The sequence below is a fragment of the Palaemon carinicauda genome, chromosome 22, assembly GCF_036898095.1.
Source record: "Palaemon carinicauda isolate YSFRI2023 chromosome 22, ASM3689809v2, whole genome shotgun sequence".
Lineage (NCBI taxonomy): Eukaryota > Metazoa > Arthropoda > Malacostraca > Decapoda > Palaemonidae > Palaemon > Palaemon carinicauda.
Window position 1 is genome coordinate 72503881 of NC_090746.1, and position 24589 is coordinate 72528469.

Below are 24589 nucleotides of genomic sequence, written 5' to 3' on the forward strand. Positions count from 1 at the left end.
ATAGCTGGTATCATTACAAGAGTAAATTTATTGGTTTTATTTGTATTGTTTAATATTTTGGTTCTTGGATTGTCTAAACTTGTAACCAATCGTTGATACCATCGACATTCAGATTAACACTATGTAATCAAATAGGGATCTTAATGCATTTTTTTTTCTATTTTTATTTAATTTGTTTTTGAGAACCCTGAAGTACCGAATACGCGCCAAGATGGCTAGGTTATTAGTAGCCCTTCTGAGAGGACTCCACCCAGCCAAAGTACATAGGTACTTGGACACGTGCACAAATAAATACGTGAAGTGGACTGGCAAGTGGGAGACAAGGAGTCTCCCTACCCTATTCTCTCTCTCTCTCTCCATCCATCCTTCCTTCCCTTGAAGTGTAGGCAAGTTCTCCTCCTCTTGATCTTTTTAGTTTTCCAACGAGACACCGTTAGATTGCAGCTTCCTCCTCCCCTCCCCTTCGTCTCTTTCTCTACCTCCCCCTCCCCTGTCTCACCTGGGCGCCATGCATTGCCTGCATAATGATGCTTTGTTTTCTTCAGTCCTTCGCCACATGTTCAATGTTAGTTTGTGCGCTTATGCATTTAAAGATTTAGGATATGTTGCATATTTTTTAGGCTTATTTATATTTATCTTCGACTTTGGTTAGTAAATAAACAAAATAATAACTCTAGTTACATATTAAATGGTATTTGTTTACGTCTTTTGATCATTGGTTTAGAAATTGTTACACGTTTTCTCTATTTTTATTACACAGTAAGGCTATTCCAATGTTTTCCTTTGTAAAGAAAAAACTTCAATGATTAGTCCAATTATCTTAAATAATCAATGAAGCCTAAGTATTTGCAAATCAAAGATATTACTCCTTAAGAAAAGAACCCTCATTTCATAATTTCTTACCAGAAGGTATTTGAAACCTAGCAGGTACACGGGTATAGATTGTATCTATTTCAATCTGTAAATATATTCTTCCTATTGTTTGTTTTAATTGACATGTGTTAATTATTAGGTACAATTGCTATTTTATATTTGATATCGTTATTATTGAATAAGTATCTATAAAAATAGTATATTGTTTAATTTAAAAATGATCACGTACTAGAATATTAAGTTAACAGGAATTATTCAGCAGTATATATTTTTAAATTAGTTGATCGTTATATTTGATTAGCAAAGAATCTAAAGTTATAAGAGAATGTTAAATTGATCTTTATTAAATTATTAATTAGTATATCACTATTTGATTAGCAGAGAATATTAAATTACCTCAGAATATTAAATTGATCTGTATCAAATTACTAGAGGTTATTTTATTATTATAGCCATTGTGCTGTGTAAAAAAAAAGTAACACGTAAGGTCAACATTTCAGTTGAAAAAATAAAGACGACTAGAGTTGCTGTAATTTTTAAAACCAGTTTATCCAGTCGGTCATTGCGCCGATGGATGTAGGTCAAACAAGTTCCATTTAAATGCTTAATAAACGGGTAATGCACGCTGGTAATGAGGAGGTGCTGCTGCTTTTCTTTTTAGTTCATAAATATTCAGCCCCAAGCACGCGCGCGCGCGCACACACAGAGGGAGAGAGAGAGAGAGAGAGAGAGGAGAGAGAGAGAGAGAGAGAGAGAGAGAGAGAGAGAGAGACGTTATTCCCTTCCATTAAATATGGGCCTTTTTATCATAGAGAGAGAGAGAGAGAGAGAGAGAGAGAGAGAGAGAGAGAGAGAGAGAGAGAGAGAGAGAGAGAGGGGGGGGGGGTAATCCCTCCATATAATATAGACCTGCCCGATTTCATGGAAAATATATTAAGGCTATAGTTAAGTGTTTTATGTGCTTGCCTTGCTAGTTTCCTACGATCATAAATTATTCATTTTATAGAGCCAACTACCTTGAATTTATTGAATACATTTACGATTAAGTAAATATTTTATTAGATATTTATTCGAATGAAAAATCCAAAACCCTCCGTAAAATTCACCAACTTTCCTTTCTTTAGTTGCAAAATCGACCTGCCTGGGTCGTCGTCGGGGTGTTATGGGTAATAATGTCTTTGGGTCATGGTCGGTGAAACTTGGCCTGATGTGTGTTGAGGAATTTGAAGAATGGGAGGAAATTCCATTTTCTATAAATATTTCTTTGGCTTAATGCTGACAAATAATTGCTTTACTCTAACCTCTCTGGTAAGCTGCATTGGCTTTCGAGGCCTTTGTAAGATTGAAGCTTCATTTGCAAAATTACATTTTAGCAGAATCGTTTTATGCGCAGATTTTGCTTTCTGGCACTTTTCATTGCATATGAATCGAGTTGAAATTGTCTGTAATCAATTTTGTAGATTTATAGATTAATTCAATTTTAAAGTTCAGCTGATGATGATGATGATGATGATAAGGAAAATACCCCAGTGAGGAAAGGAAATACGGAAACTACAAGAAAAGTAACTCGCAATTAGAATAAAATATTTTAAAAACAGTAACAGCATAGAAATAAATATTTACTCTATGAATATAAAAACTTTTGGAAAACAAGAGGAAGAGAAATAAGATGGAATAGTGTGCCCGAGTGTACCCTCAAGCAAGAGAACTGTAGCCTAGGATAGTAGAAGATCATGGTACAGAGGCTATGGCACTATTTAAGACCAGGGAACAATGGTTTGATTGTGGTGTGCCCTTCTCCTTGAAGAGCTGCTTACCATAGCTAAAGTGTCTCTTTTACCCATAACAAGAGGAAAGTAGCCACTGAATAATTGATGTGCAGTCGTTAACCCCTTGAACGAGGAAGAATTGTTTTGTAATCTCATTGTTGTCAGGTGTATGAGGACAGATAAGAATATGTAAAGAATATGCCAGACTATTCGGTGTATGTGTAGGCAAAAGGAAAATTAGCTGTAACCAGAGAGAAGGATCCAATGTACTGTAGAGCTATATGCCCAGTCAAAGGGCCCAGTAACTCTAGCGGTAGTATCTCTTCGGGTGGCTGGTTCCCTGGCCAACTTACCACTTACAATTATTAAAAGAAGAATAACCAGGATTGACTCCTACAGAGCTGGCCTGATTGAATTCGGGAAGAAAGATATTTATATTAATGCTAAAATATAAATAGAATAAAATATGTAGTAAATATTTTGGATAAGAAAAATAAAGCAGTAAAAACTGTGATAAATAGAAATGTACATCTTATACAGTCACAGTCTTCTGAATTGAGAGAGACATTCCGTAAATCCATGTATTGCATTGAGTTTGCGTAGTCACTAAATGTGACTTCGAGTATATTTTCTAGCTGTGACAATGACAAATTCAAAATCTAGGAAAGATTGTTGTCTATAGAGTTCACCATTTTGTCTTTGTCCAAAGTTTCCACTGTTGTCTACGTCGTGTTTTAGGGAGTTTTTTTTCTTTCTTTTTTGTAATTTTTATAGGCAAATGTTTTTGAAAGCCATTTTTTTTGTTGCTTTTGTATTTGATTTGTTTTATTTTTGCCAAATTCTATTGAAATTGTAAGACCAATTTGTTGTTTTAATTCCGAAATCTGGCGTTTTTTTATGGGGGGGGGGGTTGCAAATACAATTGAAATTATAAGAATAATTTGTTTATATCCTAGCACATGATTGATTGTTTACGAAATCTGGCATCGTGGTTAGTTTCATTTTTTTTTTCCAAATTTGAATGAAATTGTAAGAATAATTTGTTGTTTATATCTTAGCACTTGATTGATTCAGTTACGAATTCTGGCGTCGTGGTTGGTTTTATTTTTTCTGCCAAATTCTATAGAAATTGTAAGGGAAGTTTTCAGTTTTCATCCTGACACTTGATTTAATTATATACAGAATCTGGCGTGACAGGAATAACGGTTACCCGCACATATGCAGCCATTCATGACTATCATAGTACCAAATTTGCCAATAACAGTCTCTCCAATGAAGTGTTTATTATATTCCCAAGAAAAATAGAATTACTCACACTTGAAGTACTTACGACCCTACTTATAAAATAAAGGTTCTTAGGCAATACTAACATCTTTAACATCAGACATTTCTAGAAAAAAAAATAATTAAGAAAATATCATATCCTAATTTCAGAGCATTTCGTGTTTCATAGTGCGCCTGACCAAGCTTTTTTTTTACAAATACAATCTTTGATAAAGAATTGATAAGATATGGATAATGCAGATAGAGAAGAAAACACATTTAAGAAAAACTTAAACAATTCACTCCCTGGTAGACAAGACTCAAGAGATACATACCCACACAAGTTGCAGTCAGTGTTTTTTCAATAAAACTAAACGGAATTATAACCACGCCTTCTCGAAACGAACCACGCCCATATACCTCTCTTCGTTAGGATATGACGTTGCAAAACTCGACCAGATTCTCCACTAGTCATGATTCTTACCCGTCAAGTTTATTGAATTGATTTTAAAGTAGTCCCAGGAAATGAGCTACCCCCACCAATGAGCAACCCCTCCTCCCTCTCAAACAGTCGCCCGGTGGGGGGTCATGAGGCGCATGGTTCAAATACTGGTCCGGGGGTGGGTTGATTTGGCGGGAAAGATTAGGCGGTAGATTTGAAATATTGTCATCTGTTTCTTTTGGTGGATTTATTCATGTAATTTGTCAAGTTTGGTTCAGTTTATTTAAAGAAAATGGGACTGGGTTTCAAGGTAGTATAGGGGAGAGAATTATTCCATGTAAGTAGCCAAAATATATTTTCTGAGTAAGGAATTGTTATACGCACTTGCACTGTATATATACGTGTGTGTGTATATATATATATATATATATATATATATATATATATATATATATATATATATATTTATTTGTGTATATATATATATATATATATATATATATATATATATATATATATTTATTTGTGTATATATATATATATATATATATATATATATATATATATATATATATATATATATATATATGTATATTTAAAGAGCATATTTACTATTTTTTATGAAACAAATGAAAACCTGAAATAACTTTAATTTGTTACCAAAAATATAGAACAAATGAAGTAATATGTGAATACCCATTATATTTCACGCATAGCCTTCCGAGTGTTATTAACAGCTTTCAATATTTCTCCTCCGCAGGTTCGACTGGAGAGCATCGGCGCTGAAGACATCGTCGATGGCAACCCTCGCCTGATCCTCGGTCTCATCTGGACTATTATCCTCAGGTTCCAGATTCAGGAGATTGAAATTGACGTGGTTAGTGGAAAGAAAAAGTTTTCTCTCTCTCTCTCTCTCTCTCTCTCTCTCTCTCCTCTCTCTCTCTCTCTCTCTCTCTCTCTCTCTCTCTCTCTCTCCACACACACACACTATATATATATATATATATATATATATATATATATATATATATATATATATATATATATATATATATGTGTGTGTGTGTGTGTGTGTATATATGTATATATATATATATATATATATATATATATATATATATATATATGTGTGTGTGTGTATATATGTATATATATATATATATATATATATATATATATATATATATATATATATTTATGTATATAATATATATATATATATATATATATATATATATATATATATATATATATATATATATATATATATATATATATATATATAAATTATCGTTGCTACTGTTTATGCTTATTTGAAGATGTCAAACTGCTTTCAGCAGAGCAAAGGAACAAAGAAATACATTTTTGAATCCTTAGTATTTTTCACACCTTTAAATTTCCTACCATTATATAAAGTCACATTGCATTCAGGAAATTCTTTCAAATAATTTCTTTTGTGTATGGTGCCATTTGACAGCCACTTACAGCCGTGTTGCAAGATGCACCTTGGCCAAGGACCCCAGTGTTCTTCAGACTGGGTCGTCCGGGTTTGCCATGGTCTGCTGGTGAAGCGTCACTCTGAACCCTACCTGGTTGCTCCCTCTTGAACCCAAATATAACCCCCACCCCCCATCATATTCTCTAGCCACTAAGTGATACATACCCCCCCCCTGACCCTTCAACCCACCCACATACAGTGGTTACACCGTACAACTTTCTTGTGTTTCTTTATCCTACATTGTCTATTTTAAAATTATTTTTATTGTCCAATTAATATAGCATTTGGTTGTTAAATTTACTGTATATATATATATATATATATATATATATATATATATATATATATATATATATATATATATAAATAAAATTCCACACACACACGCACAGGTAAATGTCTTTTGTGTTTCCATTGTTTATATATATATATATATATATATATATATATATATATATATATATATATATATATATATATATATATATATTTTTTTTTTTCATGAGGCTCCCATTCTTGCATCTTTCAGGATGAAGAGAATGAAAGTAGCGAAAAGAAATCTGCCAAAGATGCCCTGCTTTTGTGGTGCCAGAGAAAAACGGCAGGATACAGGGGAGTCAGTATCGAGGACTTTTCCAGTGAGTAATAATGGATGCTTTAGTTAGGTTTATTATGATATTGTTTAAAGACAGGTATGTAGATTAATTCTCCCATTATCCATAGTTCTTAATAATGATAAACCTCCCAATTTAAGATTGAATAAGTCTGCTGCTTAAGTTAGAAGCCAATATTGTCTCAGTTCAACAAAAAAATATAATCATACGTAGTGGAAGTCACCTTTCCATTTTTTGTTTACGATGAAACACTTGCCATCGCTCGTGGCAAAAGCTGAGGTCGTATCACTCCCAACCAGTTAGTTGAATCACATTTTACTTGAGACTGCCTTTGTTCCTAAGCCTTTTCAGTCAGCAAGGCATTTAGTATTTACCACTAGATTATCACCCCCACTCCCCTCTCCTATTCTTGATTCTTTAAGCAAAGTATTTCACGTTAGTTTTGGGTAAAAACTACCATTCATTTTTTGCGAAGTATGTGTATTTGCCCATGTCGTTTATTGTTTAGTGTATTGTTTTGTTTGTTTGTTAGCAACATTACCAAAAAACTACCGAACCAATTTCAATCAAACTTGGACATATGAGGTATGACTTAAGAACAAATACATTAGATTTTGAAAAGCATTCATGGAAGCACAAGTAACTTTCAATACTTTTGGTTCACAATCTCCAATCATTTAACCATTACCATTCCTTCTGCGCAATTAATCTCCATCCATTTGGGTGTATCAATTTCCAGCAAATTGAGTTGTCAGTTTTCATTAGATTTTGCCAATAATTTCAAAATATTTCCATTCGTGTTAGCTAATTATTTTCAGACTAAACGCCAACGTATCAACCTTTACATATTTTTCACGAAGTTCTCTACCCACTATCTTCTTGACTCATCCATCCGCCAACAATACATCTCATCTGTTACTCATCCTGTTGAGTCAGCTGGATATGCTTGCATCCTTATGATTTCATTTCCTTGAACAATTACAGGGCTTTGTCTTTGGAATTTTATTTATAAAGGAATATTAATTTTTCATTTGTTATTTATACTTGTAAAGTATTTTTATGGATTATTTACATACAGTATCTCAAATATATATTTTGGTTAGTACCTTATTTCCCCTATGTTATGTAATATATTTCTTTCTTGTCATGCTCAGGTGGTTGTAGTTAGGAAAGGGGGATCGGGTGGGAAGGGTTAAATATGTTCATGTCTAAATATTTAGACGCAATTTTTGACAGATTGGGTAGACTAGTTTGAAATATTTGATCCATGCTATTCATATATTATGTTCATTTCATTTAAGTATCCATCCATTAAGACCTCTCTCATGAAGGAAGGTCATGATCTTGAATCATCCCCCAAAGTTCTGAGTGATTTGACTTCATTTAGACTTTTATATATTGTTTTGTTAGTAATAATTTACCATTTGTTACTAGGCCATGCATTTTGTTGTCCTTTTTATAAAAATTGGAGTGCAGTGCTATTAAATTCTTATATGGAAGGTTTAGTTAGAAGTGTTTGATTATTGATCCTAATAATAGGAACCCAAATAAAAGTACAAATTCTCTCTCTCTCTCTCTCTCTCTCTCTCTCTCTCTCTCTCTCTCTCTCTCCTCTCTCTCTCTCTCTCTCTCTCTCTCTCCCTCTCTCCCCAAATGTAATAAGCTCAATTTTCTTTTTATTTTTTCAGGATCATGGAGGGATGGCATGGGCTTCAATGCCCTCATTCATGCCCACCGACCAGACATCATTGACTACAATTCTCTTATTCAGAAGAATCACATTGATAACCTCAACAATGCATTTGACGTAGCCCACAATGAGCTTGGCATTGCCAAGATTTTGGATGCAGAAGGTAACATACCCCCAAATCCTTATGCTTATTTGATCTTTCTTGCACATCTCAGTTTGCATATGAAAATGTGTAAAAGTGGTTTACAATAGGAAATTTCATAAGCAATATGCAGTATACTGTTATTATTATTATTTATTATTATTATTATTATCATTGTTATTATCTAAGGTACAGCTCTTAGCTTGAAACCAGGTTACTATAAGCCTAAGGGCTCCAACAGGAAAAAATTATCCCAGTGAATAAAGGAAATAAGGAAACATTAAGAAAAGTAATGAATTAAGAAAACAACATATCTTGTCTCCTGCACTCCTTAAATGATTTATCATTGCTTTCAGATGTGGACACCAACAAACCTGATGAAAAATCAATCATCACATACGTGGCCTCGTACTACCACACCTTTGCCCGTATGAAGAACGAACTGAAGGGATCAAAGAGGATTGCTAATGTAAGTCAGGATAAGTTATGCTTTGATTCTCTTAGCAGTGCAATTAAGAATATTTTTATATCATTAATAAGTAGAAAATATTATTTTGTAAGAAATTTTTCAAGCTCATTACAAATACCTCTTCTTCCACAGATTATGAACCAGATGAAGGATGTAGATGATAGCAAGTTCAAATACGAGAAGATTACGACAACTTTGCTCGAGTGGATTATTATGAAGATCATTGAATTAGATAGCAGAGATTTCCCAAACTCTTTGGATGGAATACAGAAGTTGCTGATACACTTTAAAAAATACAGAACAGAAGAAAAGCCTCCCAAGTACGTATAATTGTGTCTATGATGTGTTTATTTTAGTTGTTGCTCTATGCATATACCCATTATGTACTCATTGTGTTTTATGGGATATTTTCATTGGTATCAAGGTTTTTTTTTTTTAAATTCTGTATCATATTTGGCCATAGAGAACTTTATATTGTAGTGACTGCAATAGATGAGCTAAATACTATCAGTGCTTTATAAAATATTGTATTTTCCAGGTATATTGAAAGAAGTGAGATAGAGGCCATGTTCTTCTCAATCAATGCAAGTTTGAAAGCTCTGAATCAGCCTCAGTATGTACCAAAGGAGGGACAGATGTTACACGACATCGAACGAGAATGGAATAAGCTGGAGAAAGCGGAACATCGACGAGAAGTAGCACTAAGGGAAGAACTTTTACGACAAGAGAGACTAGAACAGCTGGCATATAAATTTGATAAAAAGGTTAGTATTTTCCTCCACAAGATAAGAGTAACATGAGTGGCATTAAGACTTGTAAATATTATGAATTAGTGACAGTTAAGGTTGCAGCTTTTATCATTTTTTAATCGGACAAGATTGATTTTGTTCATTGTAAAATATACTAAAATAATTTTTTTTGCAGAGCGTGCTTCGTAAAGGATACTTAGAGGAGATGATTCAAGTTCTCAGTGATCCACGCTATGGCAGCGTTCTCTCCCAGGTCGAAGCAACAGTGAAGAAACATGAAGCCATCAGTGCAGATATAACAGCTAGGGTATGTCAGAGTTGTTATATTTATTGACTATTACTGTAGTTAGTGCTTTGATGACTCCCAGAATTACAAATTGGTTTGAAGTATTTTTGTTGCATTGTAACTGTCAAATAGAATGGTGCAAGATCAGCTGATATCGATAATGTTAGGCATTTCCATGCTTCATGCAAAGGTTTCACATATAGTATTGAGAGATCGATATAGAATTTTTCAGAGGATCCCTTAGTCTCAACATTGCATAGTTATGAGTGTTCCTTAGTGTGGACATTACAATTGTTTAAATTTCAGAGTATCTGCTAGTGGCAACATTAAAAAATTTAATTTTTATGATTATCCCTTAGTATCAACATTAAACTTTTCATGTTTTTCTTTTGTATACAGCAAGAAAGATTTGAAGATCTTACAAAGATGGCAGATGAATTGGATCAAGAGAACTACCATGGAAAAGATGCCATTCGGAAGAAGGAGAAAGACATTTTGAAGAAATGGAAGGACTTATTGGACCTGTTGGAAAAGCACAGGGTCCATCTCCAAAATTGCTGCATCCTCATGGGCATCATGAGAGAAGTGGATGCAATTACTTTGTCTATCAAGGAGTTACAGGTAATTTATATGCTATTTTCTAGATTCATTTTCTTGGTTTGGAAATGAAAAGGGGCCACAAGTATATTAACATTTGTCATGTGTGATAGAAAGCATTTTATAAAAGGAGAATAACAGTACTAATCATTTATTGCTTTGTAAGAGCAACTCGTACTCATTGTAGAAGTGGAAATTATCTTCTTTTTAAATTCCATCAGAAATTTTAAATTGTTTAATTACATTGTTAGATAAACAATATGAATTAGATCAGCATAGCCTATGGCATGAAGATACAGTTAGTGTATTGTTGAAAGTATTTATTTTTAAGAAATTAAAATTTTTTGAAGTAGTATTTTTTGTTTAGTTCCATGATATAACCATTCAAAGTCCTTGGAAATTTAAATAAATATGGCAAATAAGACACTCTCCAAAGTGCTTGCAAATAAGACATTCTAAAACTACCAAGCTGCTGTTAGATTCAAGTACCAGACTTTATAAAATATTGTTTACGGAAAATACAGTACTGTACTACTATATACACGTCAATATAGCTGTTAACGATCAAGAGTATACAGTACCTTTGATATTTTACTCTTATTTTCTCTTAGAATTTTTTTTAAGTTCTTAAATATGATTGATGTGGTAAAATTCTCTTATAATTTTTCAGGTCAGCTTTTGTTCAGATGACGTTGGCCGCCATTTACTCGCAGTTGAGGATCTGTTACAGAAGCATGCTCTAATGGAATCGCAAGTTCACTCAATGGGCGAGACCATCAAACGTCTCAATAAACAGGGTGAAGCCTTTATTAGCTCAGGGCACAAGGATGCTCCAGTATTGCAGAAGCGATTGGAAGAACTTAACAAAGGACACCAGGCCCTTCTCAAAAATGCAGCCGAAAGACGCAACAAGTTGGAGGAAGCAAGAGATCTCTTCCAATTTGAAGTTGACATGGAGGAAGAGGAAGCTTGGGTAATTGAAAAACAGAGAATTTGCCAGGCAGGAGTAACTGCAAAGGATATAAGGGCAGTTTTGTCTCTACAGCAGAAGCATAAGGTATGTACCTGTATACCCTCACTTGTCATTGACTCAAGATATAACACTTTTAGTCACCTGTAAAAATATGTTGTGGGTTTGTTTTCTAATTTATAATACAGAGTAGACCCTTTTTTCCAAACATAGTAACATACTGCAGATTTGATCTGTATGCTGGTATGGTGTGGGATACTTAATAATAAAGGAATTTATGGTTCTTGGATTAATAGGATTAAGGATAAAACAGAGAATGCAATCTTGGAAGTACAGGGTGGTTTTAGAAGAGGTAGGGGTTGTATGAATCAGATTTTTACAGTTAGGCAGATATGCGAGAAATATTTAGCAAAAGGTAAGGAGGTGTATGTTGCGTTTATGGATCTGGAGAAAGCATATGATAGAATTGATAGGGAAGCAATGTGGAATGTGATGAGGTTATATGGAGTTGGTGGAAGGTTGTTGCAAGCAGTGAAAAGTTTCTACACAGGTAGTAAAGCATGTGTTAGAATAGGAAATGAGGTGAGCGATTGGTTTCCGGTGAGAGTGGGGCTGAGACAGGGATGTGTGATGTCGCCGTGGTTGTTTAACTTGTATGTTGATGGAGTGGTGAGAGAGGTGAATGCTAGAGTGCTTGGACGAGGATTAAAACTGGTAGGCGAGAATGATCATGAATGGGAGGTAAATCAGTTGTTGTTTGCGGATGATACTGTACTGGTAGCAGACACAGAAGAGAAGCTTGACCGACTAGTGACAGAATTTGGAAGGGTGTGTGAGAGAAGGAAGTTGAGAGTTAATGTGGGTAAGAGTAAGGTTATGAGATGTACGAGAAGGGAAGGTGGTGCAAGGTTGAATGTCATGTTGAATGGAGAGTTACTTGAGGAGGTGGATCAGTTTAAGTACTTGGGGTCTGTTGTTGCAGCAAATGGTGGAGTGGAAGCAGATGTACGTCAGAGAGTGAATGAAGGTTGCAAAGTGTTGGGGGCAGTTAAGGGAGTAGTAAAAAATAGAGGATTGGGCATGAATGTAAAGAGAGTTCTATATGAGAAAGTGATTGTACCAACTGTGATGTATGGATCGGAGTTGTGGGGAATGAAAGTGATGGAGAGACAGAAATTGAATGTGTTTGAGATGAAGTGTCTGAGGAGTATGGCTGGTGTATCTCGAGTAGATAGGGTTAGGAACGAAGTGGTGAGGGTGAGAACGGGTGTAAGAAATGAGTTAGCGGCTAGAGTGGATATGAATGTGTTGAGGTGGTTTGGCCATGTTGAGAGAATGGAAAATGGCTGTCTGCTAAAGAAGGTGATGAATGCAAGAGTTGATGGGAGAAGTACAAGAGGAAGGCCAAGGTTTGGGTGGATGGATGGTGTGAAGAAAGCTCTGGGTGATAGGAGGATAGATGTGAGAGAGGCAAGAGAGCGTGCTAGAAATAGGAATGAATGGCGAGCGATTGTGACGCAGTTCCGGTAGGCCCTGCTGCTTCCTCCGGTGCCTTAGATGACCGCGGAGGTAGCAGCAGTAGGGGACTCAGCAGTATGAAGCTTCATCTGTGGTGGAAATGTGGGAGGTTGGGCTGTGGCACCCTAGCAGTACCAGCTGAACTCGGCTGAGTCCCTGGTTAGGCTGGAGGAACGTAGAGAGTAGAGGTCCCCTTTTTGTTTTGTTTCTTGTTGTTGTCGGCTACCCCCCAAAATTGGGGGAAGTGCCTTTGGTATATGTATGATGTATGGTTCTTGGAGTACAGATTTGTCAATCTTTCTGTCATATTTGCTTTGGAATGTAGATATTTGTAGTTGCATGCATTAGTATGAGTTCTTGACATCTTTCTCTCCTATAATGTTCTTATTTCATGCCCTGAAGAAACATAGTTTTAATTCTCTAGATATTTGTGACATTACCTGTATCTTGGTTAGAGGATCTACCTCATTATTAGAAACTAGAAAAGCACTGAGAGTGCAGACCTCAAAACCAGCTTGCTTTCCCAGAATCAATTTAGACTGTAGGTGTATTTGAAGGTGTCTGTATGACTACCATTAGCAAACTTGGGGTTAAGGCTATGGTTGATTGGGTCAACCTTTTCCTCAACCTTGACCTTTGGCCTACAACTTTCAAAATTTAATCACTTCCAGGTCTCAGCATAACAATTAATCCCTGAAAGTTTCACTACTCTTGAGTAAAATTCTGACCAGGAAGTTGTTCACAAACAAAGAAAAAGGCAAAAACATAACCTCCTACCAACCTTGTTGGCAGAGATAATTATTGTCCATACAGGTTTAGATATTTAGCTGTTTTGAGGCATTTCATACGTGTTCATGAAGTTTAAATATAAATTATATTTGCCTTTAGCCTGTAATATAACAATTTGATATAATTATTCAATTTCTTTTAAGAGAAAAATTTATTTACTAAATTTATAATATGCATTCATTTTATTTGCCTTTACAGAATTTTTAGTTTCAAAGTTTTCTAATTCAAAATGTAACAGGTAATAATCGTTTCAAGTGTAAAGGTTGCTCTTCTTAGTTAGCTAGCTGTCAAATGGATTCAGGGCACTTTTGTTTTAAAGTATTTTTCTTCTTGAGTAAAGCTTGTGATGATGTTGAGTTGTTGGTAATTACAATAGACAATATTTAAGGCATATTTTGGTGAGAGTTCAATATTTTGTCTAGATAATACTTGTGGATGCAAAGCTTGGGATACTCTTATTATTATTACAGTTTTTATATTGCTATAATATTCAATTATAATTCATAAAATTTATATGAAATGTATGCTATTTTTTTTTACCATACTATTTAATTTAATTTTCTTTGTAAACATCTCAAGCTTTGTTTTTGCACAAGCTAAGCACTTACTTATATACTTTTTAGTTTTGTGGGTAATATAATCTTTAAATGCTTTTGGTAATGTTCATGAGCTTCTTAGGTGCACGGGTTTCTATACTTTTGTCTCCTTATTCTCTGCATGATAATGTGGATCCTTCTTCCTGTATCCTGTACCTGAAGGCACTCCATGGATTTAATATGGTATTCATATCTAATTTTCCCTTTACTCCCACGTACTTCTGATGTTCCTGCACACACACACTAACCCATGCCTTGCATCCCGAAAGCTGGACGTAAGCCTGAAGGTAACGTACCTCGTGTACTCTGACGGTTCTGTGTGTGTAACAACTTATTCAATGCTTATTCTAATTTTATATGAATTTTGTATGCTGTTAATGCAGCTTTGATTTATTTAGTCTAGTTCATTCAGTTATTTGAATGTTTCTTTTGCTGTGTGATAGCCATTTGTTTTCTTGTTGTGGTGTTCTTTTTTATAGGTTTTAAATTTGAAAGTTAGAAAAACTTTTTTCCTTCACTCAGAGAATGAAATTTTCCACCTGATATATAAGCGATTAGATATTACTATTCATGTCTTAGCATTAGCTGGGGCTTTATAGTTTTGTGTAAAATGTATCCAGGTTTTTCCCTTTATATTATAGAAGTTAAAAGATTAATAAGACATCTGTTAAATATGGAAATATTTTTCTAAAGGTATCCATTTATAATGCAATCTTTATTTGTTAATGAAGACTGCCAAAGCAAATAAGATATAACTTTTTAGCAGATTTATTCTATTATTTATATCTAGGTTTGAGGTAAGGCACCACAGTAATGTTAAGGTTTTCATTTGAGTATGAGAAATATTGTTAAGAAACTCTATAGATAACTTATCTGACATGGAAAACTCCAACATGAGTGTGAAGTAATTAATTAATCATGCCTACGAGCTGTATTTGATGGAAAATGTATCTGTGTTGTTCAGAAATTTTTTCCTATGCCTTGAATAAAAGGGAAAAATATGCGTTCACTCTGTTACTCTGCATTATTTGCAAGATATTGATTGCCATACATTGATATGGCAGTATTTTGAGATTAAACTGAAAGAATTAATCTTTGTGCTGAGATCTATAATACTCATAAAATGAATAAATGGTAGTTGTATTCAAATGTGAAGAAATAATTTGGGATATATATTTTTCAGTCTATTAGGAACATCAGAGAAAGGGCAAGGCAGAGAATAGCTGCATTTGTTATGGCTTAGAAAAATAAAGAAATGGTAGATGTTTTCAAAGTTAAGGAAGTAGTCTAGGTTTTTTATTTTTTTAGTTTGTTGGGAACATCAGAGAAGAGCAAAGGCAGAGAAGTATTATGTTTGTTATGGCTTGAAAATTTGTGAAGGACTGTTTAGCTCTGGTTGGGTCATGAAAATTATAGGATTCATTGGAGAAGAGTACTCCTGCAACAGTTTTACTATTACTCAGCACTGTATGTATGGTTAGATTACAAAATGAAACATGGGAAAATGAATCTGTTATTAATCAGGGAATTATGAGAGGCTCACAATTTAATTTTTATGCACTTCTGATTTATCAATAGTCATCTTCATGGTGGTGGATCCTTACTTCCGTAGCACTTTTAGATACTCAGCCAATTGTTAGATGTTAAGGGTATTTTAAATGTAATAAATCATACTATGAGGATTATGGAAAATCATGTTTGAGTTCATATCTTTGTAACTGCTTTTTCCAAGGGCTGCTAAAATATAATTACTGTAGAACTTTTTAAAATTTCAGACTCTACAACCTTGGATGATCCTTTTTTTTTTTTTATTCATTTTGCTTTGAGATGCAAAGAATTTACATCCGATTTTTGTATTCATGAAGTTAGGCATTATATAACATTACCTCATTTTGGAAATTTGGTTTTTAATTTTTGGAAAACCCAATTTTTTTTCTGTTCTTTTTAATGTGGTAGGTGTGGTAGTCTGATAAAATGTTATGAAATCATAAGTAGACTGCTTACACACACACACACACTGTCATGCAACAGACCAGTGAAATGTGTGAAAGCTAAATACAAGGAGATTCATCTTTGTTTGTTTAATTGCTTTATAAGTTTTCATGTTCTTGTTATTCATGTACAAAGTTAAGTTGTAACATTCATTTAAATTGTATACAGTATGTTGATTTTTCATATTATTGTATTGCTTTATCTGTAAAGATTTTATTTCTGCGAAAAGAATGGTACAGTATCAGTAATTCCTACAGCTGATTATACATTAAATTCTGTTTTGCACTTTTGAAAATACATTTTAATCATCGCTCATTTACTTATCTTTAAAAGTTCTTATTTAAGTGACTTGCTTACTGCTAGCCACCAGTAATTTTTGTTTGCTAATTATTTACCTCTTGTAGGCCTTGGAGGATGAGATGAGAGCAAGGCGTCCAAAATCAGAGAAAATTATGCGATCAGGCGAAGTCTTATTGAAAAGTAACCACCCAGAAGCCAAAGCCATCAGTGAGCGTATTGCAGCCTTGAAGCAGAAGTGGAAGTCTTTGGATCAGTACGCCAGTGACAGACGAAAGCAGCTAGAGGAAGCAGCCGAGGCTTGTTCAGTAAGTGAAATTACTGTACATTAATTATATAACATGACATAACCAATGATGTCTCTACATTTATTCCAAACGTGTCTGTTAGGAAAGTTTTCATATAAATTCCATTGTTTTCTTCAGTTTAATGCCGATGCCAATGAAGTTGAGTCGTGGATAAAAGAGAAATTGCCCCTGTGCCAGTCCAAAGATTATGGCGAGGATGAACCAAGTGGCCATGCCCTACTGCAGCTTCATAATCGTTTAGAGGAAGAGATTAAAGCTTACGATGGAGACATCAAGGCTGTTAATACTCAGGGCCAAAAGTTAATCAAGTCAGGAATCATTAATCTCAATGTAAGTTACTTTTTATGTGTACTTTATTGTCTTTGGTTTTCTTAAATGATTAATGGTTTCTTTGATAATATTTTTCAGTAGTTAATATAGGGCATACAGTACATACTTTACTGTCTAACTAATGTTATGTACAATACAGCTGTCACAGCAGCAGCAGCAGAATATCGGCGATGAGGAAGAGGAGTTTGAGTGGGTGGATGAAACGAAAATGGAACCACAGGAGGTTATGGTCGAAGAAATTGTAGAGAGAGTTGAAGAAGTACTTGTAACAGAACAGAAAGAAGTCCCCACAGTTGTTGCAAGGTACCAATTCCAAGGACAAGGGATGCATATGACAAAAGGAGAGGTATGAGAAATTTTTTTTTATTTCTTTGGTAATGTGTTGTTGCTTTCTGAAGTATATTCATAACATAATAAAAATAATTTGTCTTAGAATTTATCTGGCATTGGAATTTTTTTTTATTCTGCATAACACTAGGTAATTTGATTTTTTGCCTTTAGATAAGGATACATTAATGTGAAGGGCGTTGCATCATATACTTTATTATATATGTGAGTGACAAAGTAGTATTTTTCCTTTTAATTTTCATTTAGAATTTGAAAAATGTCACTTATTTTTCATGTTTATTTTATGATTTAGTGAAGTATATTTGGGGCTACAAATGTATCCATTACTGTACTTACTTTCAGAAGAGGTAATGAATATTTTTGTATATTATTTTTACTCAAGTTTAAATTTACCATTTGTTATTTCTGACAAATCTTTATGGAGAGCTTAGAACTCTAAATAAGAATGTGCTTATGTATTATAATTTAACTCGATTGAATTTTAACTCATTTTATGTATTTTTCATTGCACAAGTTGAACTTTGATTATATTTTTGCAGGTTATGTTCTTGCTTAGCAAGACCAACGATGATTGGTGGAATGTAAGAAAGGCTAATGGAGATGAGGGATTCGTTCCTGCCAATTATATCCGTGATGGCCAGCCTAAGAAAATCAATGTCCGTACGAAAAAGGAAGTAAAGGTTCCTGAGAAGAAGTTGGTGCCAAAAACAAAAATGGTGAAGACTACTGTCAAGGTTAAGAAGAGGAAGCCTAAAGCACCACGTAAGCCTGGCATTTTTATTGTTTTTAGTAAAGCTCTAAAGGGTCTGCCTGGTAGATGACAGTAACCTGTAGGAAAATAACTATGTTGCCTTCGTTGTTGTTGTTTGTGTATTCATCATTTTTTAAATTTGAAGTTATCACAGTTTGTTTCTTGATAGTATACATATTTGGTTGGGTTTGAAAACTTTTTATTATGGGATACTATTAAGTAATATAGTCAGGAGTTAATGGTAATGGATACACTGAAATTCTGCAGTCGACATGCATAGAATTTCCTATTAGGCATATGTTGTAATCTTGGATTTCTTCTGTTTTAGCTTACTTTTACTAGACAATGCAAGTAGTAGTTTTGATTTATCCAGAATGAGGAAAAGGAGCCTTCATTCACATATAACCCAATAAAAGTCATTTAAAAGGAGGCTTAATGAATATTGTATACAAGGTGATCAGTGTTTTCACATTACATTATCTAGTTTTCCAAGTTAATGAATCACGTTTTTGTTACAGCTCGAAACAAACGAGGGTTTGATGAGCCAGAAACAGTTGAAAAGCGTCTTCAAGCAATCAACTCAAGCTATGGTCAGTTGTATGACCTTGCACAAAAACGCCATCTGTATTTGGAGGAATCGATCAAGCTGTATTCTTTCTACAGCGAGTGCCACGGTTTTGAGATCTGGATGAGAGAGAAGGAAAAGCTTCTTAAAACAGAGGACAAAGAGTCTGATGTTGAAACTGCAAAACAGAAGTTTGAAAAGTTCCTCACAGACTTGTCGGCCGCAGGCAAACGAATAGAGATCATAGATAAGATGGTTCAAGATTTTATATCCTCTGGACATAGTCAGTTGGAAAAGATCAAGCTCCGTCAGAAGCAGATTCATGATCAGTGGGCCCATTTGAACAGACTCAAACAACAAAAAGAAAGAAGTCTCGAGGGAGCTTCTAGTGTGGAGCTTTTCCACCGGACATGTGATGAGGCTCGGGACTGGATGGTAGAAAAGATGGAGAAGTTGGACACTGATGAATTAGGCCGAGATCTAAAAACTGTTCAGTCTCTGCAGCGTCGACATGACCAATTAGAGAGAGAGTTGGCACCTGTTGAAGAAAAGGTTGGTTTTGTTAGATTAACTTCTTATTTTTTCTTGTGGTTTGTAGTAGAGTTAACTAAAATTTAGGCAAAATTCAATGTCAGTAGACTGTATGCTAAAGAAAAAATTGGTTTGATTTATTTCAGGAATGGAAATTTAGTATAGATAGGAATTGGCTTACTATGTATTGCTGTCATGGATACAGTACAGTAATTAACTTCTTAAGTGATTGCCTTATTTTCAAAAAACTTAATTTTTTATAAGAAAGTTAACTTTTCATAAAAAGATCAACTTGATATTAAAGTTACGCTTCTTAAAGAATGATTTTTTCCAATACATAACCTTTTCACAAAATGGTTAACCTTTTCTTAGGTGCGACGAGTAAACATGTTGGCAGAGTCTGTAAAGGCTTCCTACCCAAGAGAAAAAAGAGCAGTTGAGGCAAGGCAAGAAGAAATGCAAGAGTACTGGGGTCAACTGAAAGGCAAAGCTGTGGGCCGAAGAAATAGATTGGAAGAGGCTGTTGGTCAACAGATCTTCTTGAATTCGGCAAAGGTAAAGATGAAAATCGTACCTTGCATTTAGATCAGCGTTTTAGTGATTTACTTTTTTCATTTATATTAGATTATTTTAATTTTGGAAAAACAATTTCATCACGGCAGAGTTTCATATTTTGTCTTGACCAACAGTTGAAAGAAACTGATCTATTTTGCATTTGCAATTGTAGAGTTTGCTGAACTGGGTTGGTGATGTCAAGAATGCTCTAAACTCGGATGAACCTGCACGTGATGTCACAACAGCGGAGCACCTGCTGAAGAGGCACCAAGATTTGGGCGACGACATTCGAGCCCACCAGGATGAATTCAATGAACTCAATCAGTTGGGAGAGAAACTTGTAAAGAGAAATCCAGATTTCGATGAAGTACAGGATAAGGTTAGTAAGGAATTGGGTTATTGATTTTGTCATGGTTTTCTTACTATGACTTTTAATTGTAAATATGAACTCATCTTTTTTTTTACTTGATGAATTTAAAGTCAGGTTTTAATTTTTATTTTTGCTGGTAATTGTTTCATCAAAAACAAAATCAGAGAGATGAAACTGCTCTGTAAGCTTATCCATATTTAAATATTAGTAGATAGTTTTCAGTTAAACTTGTATTGATCTCTATTAACAAATTGTGAAAAATATGTGGAGAATATTCTTTTATCTTTTAGATGGCACTACTTGGTGAAGAGCAGCGTGCCATACACAGAGGATGGCAGGAGAAAGGGGATTGGTTGAGACAGTGCATGGACCTGCAGCTCTTCAACAGGGAAGCTGATCAAATAGATGCTGCAACAAGTTCTCATGAGACATTCCTAGATTTCAAAGATCTTGGGGTAAGGTTCTTTCATGATATAAATACCTAAGTGTCAGAAAATAATGTTCTTTGAAATTACAGGATATTTATGAAAAAATATTTCTTCATATGACTGATATTTTATTTGGTCTCCAGTGATTCTTAAAGTTATGTTTATCTAATATGGTAAAGGAATTATTAATATTTACTATATTGTTTCCAGAGCACTTTGGATGACGTTGAAGCTCTTTTGAAACGCCATGATGACTTTGAGAATACCCTCATGGCTCAAGATGAACGACTTCGGGCATTTAGTGAAATGGCTGATAAACTTATATTGGCAGAACATTATGATGCCAAGTATATTAATGAACGTAGAGATCAGGTAAATTGAGTTGTCCACTTACTTTTCTTATGTTATTTGAAGTTTGTTAGGAATAATTAATTTGGTGTTATGGTCCACTTTTTTTTTTTTTCTTAAGGTATTTGAAAAACTTATAAGCATCAATTATTATATGATAATTACTGTATCTCTTTGTTTTGGATTAAAGACTAATTTTAAGATTTATTCTACAGGTACGAGATCGCCGAGCAGAAGTGAAGAAAGTAGCCCAAGCAAGAAGAGAAATGTTGAATGGTTCTGTGGCTTATCAGCAGTTCAAGGCAGATGCTGATGACTTTGATAAATGGATGGCTGACAAAAAGAAACTTGCAGATGATGAATCTTACAGGGATTTGACCAATTTGGAACGAAAACTTCAGAAGCACGAAGCATTTGAAAGGGAACTTAATGCTAATGAGGGTCAGTTGCGACGTTTGAATAAAACTGGACAAGATCTGATCAGTATCAAGCATTATCAGTCTGATGATATTCGAGGTACTCTTGATGATTTGAATAATAAATGGAAAGAATTGTGTGCCAAGACTGAAGAGAAGGGCATGAAACTCAGTCAAGCAAACAACCAGCATCTGTATAACAAGACTTTGGAAGAAACAGGAAAGAATCTTGATGCCTTGGAGATGGCCCTGAACAACAAGGATGTTGGGTCAGATCTTCGCTCATGCAAAGATTTGATGAACAAGCAGCAAAATATTGAAACAGACATGAATAACATGGATAGAAAGCTGACTGAAATGAAAGCCGTTGGTGATCAGATGATACAGGAGGACCACTTTGATGCTGACAACATTAGGAAGTCTTCCAATAAGGCCAGGTCTCGATTTGATAAACTAAAGGTTGGTATAGTATATGTTGCATAATGTAATGTGTGTAGTGCAATACTTTTTGGGGCATTTAAGGTCTGATGGGAAATATATATGACAAAGTATGATATAATTTAATCTTTCAGGCTCCAGCGGCACGCCGTCGTGCAGCACTAGAGGAATCATTGAAATGGCACGAGTTTAACTTTGAATTGGATGCAGAGATGCAGTGGATCAATGAACACATGCCCCTGGCAACTTCTACAGTAAGTCTTGGTCCAATCTTATTTTTCCTGTTTTAGATATCTAGAATACATGAACTGAAATTAAAGAAGTGTAAAAAATATATTCTTATTTATTTTATCATACATTTTAGGTATTGGGACAGAATTTACATGAAGCACAGAATCTTAACAAGAAGCATGTAAAGTTAACGGCGGAGATCCAAGGTCATCAACCGCAAATCAATAAGACGCTTATCAAAGGCAACAAACTGAAAGATGATAATCACCCTGAAAAGGCTATGGTAAGATTGGTACAGTCTTTATAAAGGCTAAGTCATCGTTATGATACTTAAGTTCTGTGGCTTTTGTTTTTTTGTTTTATTCTTTCATGATACAGTATGTTCACTACAGTATAAGTTCTTTATTATTTCAGAAGGCTAAGTAATGTTTTATCATAATGTAGGAAATTGTTTTCTTTCTATGCAACTGGTGATAATGTAAAAATTAATATTCTATACAGTACCCTTATACTACTTGAATCTTGTAGTGTAAATTCATAAACTCGTGCCCATTATCCCCTGTGTTTCATGACACATCATACGAATTTAGGTAAATATTTGCAGGCATTCAGTTCTCTGTCGGAAGAATTTATTTAGTGTTCTTGTTTTTCCTAGAATAGTTTACTTTGATTCAATTGTGAAATTGTAGAGTAATGGTAAAAACCAACACACCTCGTGTTGAAATGTACGGGTAATTTGTAAAACTTGTGTTAGCAGAATTAGGGAATATGACTGCTAGGGAATATGATAGAGATGTTCCTAGCCTTCTGGCTGATACAGTGGTAATGTGTTTGCCTAGCATTTGCATGGCAACAGATTGATCCTATCCTAGGACTGTGAGTTTAAGCTTTTTACTGGGGAGGCCACTGCTGTGGTTGGGACCACAGTTTGGGGGTTGGGCATGGGGTTGGGCTTGCCCAGCTGATATTTTGGTGAGCAAATATTCTGATAATACTGGAACTTAAATCACACACCTTTACCTTTTTCCTTTAATTGATAAGAATTTCCAATGAATTACACAATCTGTGTATCACTGAAGAATATTTTGTTTTTTAAACTTTCATACTATTTTGAAATTTGTTCCTTTAAATAGAGTATTGTTTCTTTTGCGTCTATAAGGGATATCAGTTGTGTTAATAGTATTTATTTCGTTAGGTTATTTTCATGTGGTCTATTTTTTACTCCTAGTTTTTGTTCTTTCTTTTCTCTGCTCACCTCCTTTTTATAGAGTGAAATCAACGCTATTGCAAGTATTTTATGATTTCTGTGTATGACTACAGTGAAATATTGATGAAATTTTTATTGTTCTCATTCTCAAATTATTCTTTTTTATCATTCTTATGTCGAGAATGACACTTAAGAGTGTTTACTCATGTGAAATTCTTTTTTATAATAGATTGAGAAACGTTGCGGCGAGCTGCAAGAAGCCTGGGACGACCTTTTGGCAGAGGCCGAGGAACGACACAGGAAACTTGAACTTAATCTCAAAGCCCAGCAGTACTTCTTTGAAGTCAACGAGATTGAATCATGGATGAATGAGAAAAGAAACATTTTACAAACAAAAGACTATGGCAAGGATGAAGATGTTGCGAGGAAGCTTCTAGCGAAGCATAAGGTAGGGAGATTTTATAGTTTGGGAAAAATATTGACCAAAGGGGAAAGTTGCCATTCAGATTGATCTGGAAGAAGTATTTTTCAACTATTGGGAAGAATTTTGCAAAATCTATCTGGTGGCTTTATAAAATTTTATTAGATCTGAGTATTTTGTAAGTTGTAAGCAATTAAGGTTTGTGGTAGATGTCAGTTGTAAGTACACCATATGTCACACATTATAAGGAGTACTGCATTTGTATACTTGCATAAATGTTGAAATAGATGAATAACATTATAAATGTTGAAATAGATGAATAACATTAAGTAGATAAGAAAAAATAAATTTATTCAAAATATTGTACTGTACATGAATTGAGTACAAAACACCTAAGAATGCTTTAGTAGTTGTAAAAATGGAATGGAGTAATTTGTTGGTACTACTATATAATTTGAGGCTTAGCATTAATAAACGCAACATACACCACCTTACCTTTTGCTAAATATTTCTCGCATATCTGCCTAACTGTAAAAATCTGATTCATACAATCCCTACCTCTTCTAAAACCATCCTGTACTTCTGAGATTGCATTCTCTGTTTTATCCTTAATCCTATTAATCAGTACTCTACCATACACTTTTCCCACCACACTCAACAAACTAATACCCCTTGAATTACAACACTAATGCACATCTCCCTTACCCTTATATAGTGGTACAATACACACACAAACCCAATCTACTGGTACCATTGACAACACAAAACACTTATTAAACAATCTCGCC

At 34.4% G+C, this 24589-nt stretch overlaps 1 protein-coding gene across 1 annotated transcript in view; it reads left to right on the top strand.

Moving 5' to 3' along the window:
• The window catches only part of LOC137616542 (spectrin beta chain, non-erythrocytic 5-like), a 276452-nt gene that overhangs the window by 173532 nt on the left and 78331 nt on the right, over positions 1-24589 (top strand). The window contains 22 exon segments of the mRNA XM_068346386.1: positions 5108-5224; positions 6375-6483; positions 8148-8312; positions 8648-8760; positions 8893-9080; positions 9299-9524; positions 9685-9816; positions 10195-10416; positions 11063-11449; positions 16662-16862; positions 16980-17192; positions 17332-17538; positions 18080-18302; positions 18810-19408; positions 19760-19942; positions 20115-20321; positions 20603-20767; positions 20951-21112; positions 21304-21963; positions 22077-22196; positions 22307-22456; positions 23610-23828. Coding sequence (XP_068202487.1) covers positions 5108-5224; positions 6375-6483; positions 8148-8312; positions 8648-8760; positions 8893-9080; positions 9299-9524; positions 9685-9816; positions 10195-10416; positions 11063-11449; positions 16662-16862; positions 16980-17192; positions 17332-17538; positions 18080-18302; positions 18810-19408; positions 19760-19942; positions 20115-20321; positions 20603-20767; positions 20951-21112; positions 21304-21963; positions 22077-22196; positions 22307-22456; positions 23610-23828 — 4968 coding nt within the window.